Source organism: Charadrius vociferus, unplaced genomic scaffold, assembly GCF_000708025.1.
Source record: "Charadrius vociferus isolate BGI_N301 unplaced genomic scaffold, ASM70802v2 scaffold459, whole genome shotgun sequence".
Classification (NCBI taxonomy): domain Eukaryota; kingdom Metazoa; phylum Chordata; class Aves; order Charadriiformes; family Charadriidae; genus Charadrius; species Charadrius vociferus.
In genome coordinates this window covers 2,184,579-2,187,587 of record NW_009650249.1, presented here as the reverse complement: position 1 = coordinate 2,187,587, position 3,009 = coordinate 2,184,579, and the positions used below count along the sequence as shown (strand labels likewise).

At 49.8% G+C, this 3,009-nt stretch overlaps 1 protein-coding gene across 1 annotated transcript in view; it reads right to left on the bottom strand.

The window, feature by feature from the left end:
- Positions 1-3,009, bottom strand: part of PUM1 (pumilio RNA-binding family member 1) — a 79,349-nt gene that overhangs the window by 13,394 nt on the left and 62,946 nt on the right. Inside the window, 2 exon segments of the mRNA XM_009893006.1 lie at positions 1-2; positions 5-109. The exon segment at positions 1-2 is cut by the window's left edge and continues 155 nt beyond it. Coding sequence (XP_009891308.1) covers positions 1-2; positions 5-109 — 107 coding nt within the window.

Below are 3,009 nucleotides of genomic sequence, written 5' to 3'. Positions count from 1 at the left end.
GGCGTACGGCTGGGGCTGAAGAGGCTGGAGGCACTGCTCGCGCTGCGGTACTTGGCTTCAGCTCCGGGAGCAGCAGAGATGTAACGGCCACTCCCGTTTGTGAGCCCTCCTGCAAGTCAGGAAAACAAGGGTATTGCACAAGATGAAATAAAGCGGCCGAGGGACTCATTCCCAACCCGTGTATGCCATTTTACTCCTAATTACTCCTTCCCCCCCCCTCCTCGAGATGGGTTTCTGACACGGTTCAGCTAAGAAGTGTTCTCAACTAAGCTAAATGAACTGCCCCCAAATTATTTCGGTGGGGATGTGTTCGAGCACCGTTCCTTAGCACAGCACTGTCGTCTGAAGTTAGGAACAGCTATAAACTTCAGCAAAGAACAGACTGTAACAACTTCTGTTCCTCACTCTGTCTCAAAACTGTTTAAAACACAAATTGTCAATCCCACACCGCTTGCTAACTTACTGCTTCTAATTACCTTATCCTCCATCCTTAGGTTTTTTTCACCTATCCTGCTGTCGTGCGAAGGACCGATTTAAAAGAAACACAGTGGGAGTGGGCCAGAATTACGACAAAATTAGGTAAGAAAAAGGCAGCGAGAAGGAAGTATAAAAATCTTTGATATAAACCCCCAAATCACTATTAAATACAGGTAAATAACAATACATCAGAAATGATAACTATACACTTTCAAAAAACCACTGTGCTTTCACAAATTCATTAACGATTTTCATCCGCATTAAGACAGCCGGAGTCACCCAGTAACAGGTAACGATTCATCGTACAGATAACAAACCGCAGGCGTCGACAGCGACCAACTGAAACCTTCAAAGGCTGTTTCCTTGCCCGTAATTTTTCGAAATTCGCTTCAGAGCTATGGCAGAGGACTCTTCCCTTTCTCGCAGGGCTCGGGATCCCTCTGCTGGTCAAAGACCGCAAGATGCCTTGAGCGAGTACGGTTTTTCCTGGGTGGGACAAAGTCCTCCCAAGAAAAATGTTCTTATCGCATGGGAAGCTGCCACCTGAAAGGAGAGGCAGCGAGGGCAAACCACCTGGAAAAAAATAAAAGCTCCAAGAAGTCCTTGCAAAGGAGGGAAGATCTTCAAGGCAAACATCGGTAGGGCTGTCCGCAAAGAGAACAGACCTTCTCCCGGCAGCCGGAATGAAAATATTAAATAAAATAAAGAAAAAAAAGAGCTGAGTGAACTGCGCTCCTCTGCCATCAACGCCCGAAGGAAGCTCCTGCACAGGAAACGCTGTCTGAGAAAGAAGTATCTGATAATGGCCTAATTAAGGTTCCCCTGTCTCCGAGCTGGGCAAACGTGTTCGAACTTCTCCAGAGCCGGTGCCAAACCTTGAGAAAAACAAGACTTGAGAGCTTCTTGTTCACATCTCTTTCTTAGACTGCCTTGCCAGTGGTGTGGCCATCATCTTCTCTATCTACCCCATGGCCTAATTGAGCGAGAACTCCGAAAAGAGACCAAGTGATATTCCTTACAGCTGGAAGGACCAGGATATTCAAGGGAACAGTAAATCACCTCTCAGGCAAAGGAAACCCAACAGCGACAGGCTGAGCAACGGCGTGCCGACGTGCTCCATGGCCTTGGAAGAGCTCAGAATTACCACTTGTTTTTTGAAAGCCCGGAGCAAGTAAGAGTCATAGCACCAACGCGCTGGAGTGGAAAACTAGTTCCTGACCATCTGCAAAGGGCTGTAAGAGGAAAGGGTTTAGCGCTCACCCCGTTATCACCTTTGCCTTATCTCTTAGTTAAGAGGGAAAGCACAGTTCGTACAGAAAAAGCCTTCTCTGTCAGAGGTTTTCTGAGAAAAACCTTCTCAGCTTTTTGGAGATTCAAAATAAACCACAAATGACTCCAGTTTTCTACCCCTCTCTTTTTCTTCAGACGGAGAAGCTGACTGCAGGTCTCTCCGTGATGTTCAACGTCATACTGGGAATTTAGAGACCGCGTGGGGGACAGTTTTCCTAAAACAAGCGAGCGCTTCTGAAACCCACCTGGTGACCACCAAAGGCCAGAAACCTTGGAGCACCTCAGGCTCCTTTATGCCAACCCGTGGCTGGGAATAGAGTGACTTTGCCAGATCCCAAATTTCTATGGGATCTTACCAATAACTACAACGAAACAGGTCCTTGTTCAAGAGAAGGACACGAGGCCGGAAGCTCCTGATGCTTTTAGGGACACCGGATTAAAGGGAAGGGGCAAAAATCCCAAAGAAGGGACACGACTCCTGCAAGATGTTGGCCCTGATAGATTCTCCTGCGTCCTCAGGCAGGACAAACTTCAGACTTCAACGTGGGGGTCTGCAAACCGTACGCGGCCATCCTATCGCGCGAACACCATGCCGCCCACGCAACGTGCTCCGCATCCCCGAACGACAGCAACCCAGGGCTGGATTCAGTCCGCGGAGGTTGTACAGAAGCGACAGCCGCGGTGCGGTTCTGTCTCTGAACGTAGCGACCATATTTTCTCAAAAGTGGCTGGAATAGGTCAGGAAAAATCTGTATCTAGGGAGGACAAAGTACACAGGCTCTTTATCCTGGGGCCTCCGAGGCAGACACGTTGCCCAGACTCACGCCGCGTTTCCCATTTTGAACTGGTAAGTCATCTTCTCAGTGGTTGCTGGGACACCTGAGACAGATTAACCTGAAAGAATTCCTGATTTCAGGGGGTAAAAAAAAAAAGACAATGAAAGGATGAGTCAAAAAAAAAAAAAACCACCAGGGAAGAAACACGAAGGCGGCTGCCTGAAAACAAAGCGCTTCTTCAGCAAGCTGCCGGGGGACTTTCACAGGGCGCTCCAATTGCTCCGCAACGCCGGAGCTCCGGCAGGAGAACGACCAGAACAACGGGGGGGGAAAGGAAGACGAGAAGATGACAGGCGGCGAAGACATCCCCGCTGCTCTGCCCTACGCAGGGCTCAGCTCGGGAGGGGCCACACAGCGCCCGCACAGCCCCGGGGACCCCCCCAGCCCCGGGGACCCCCCCCCACAG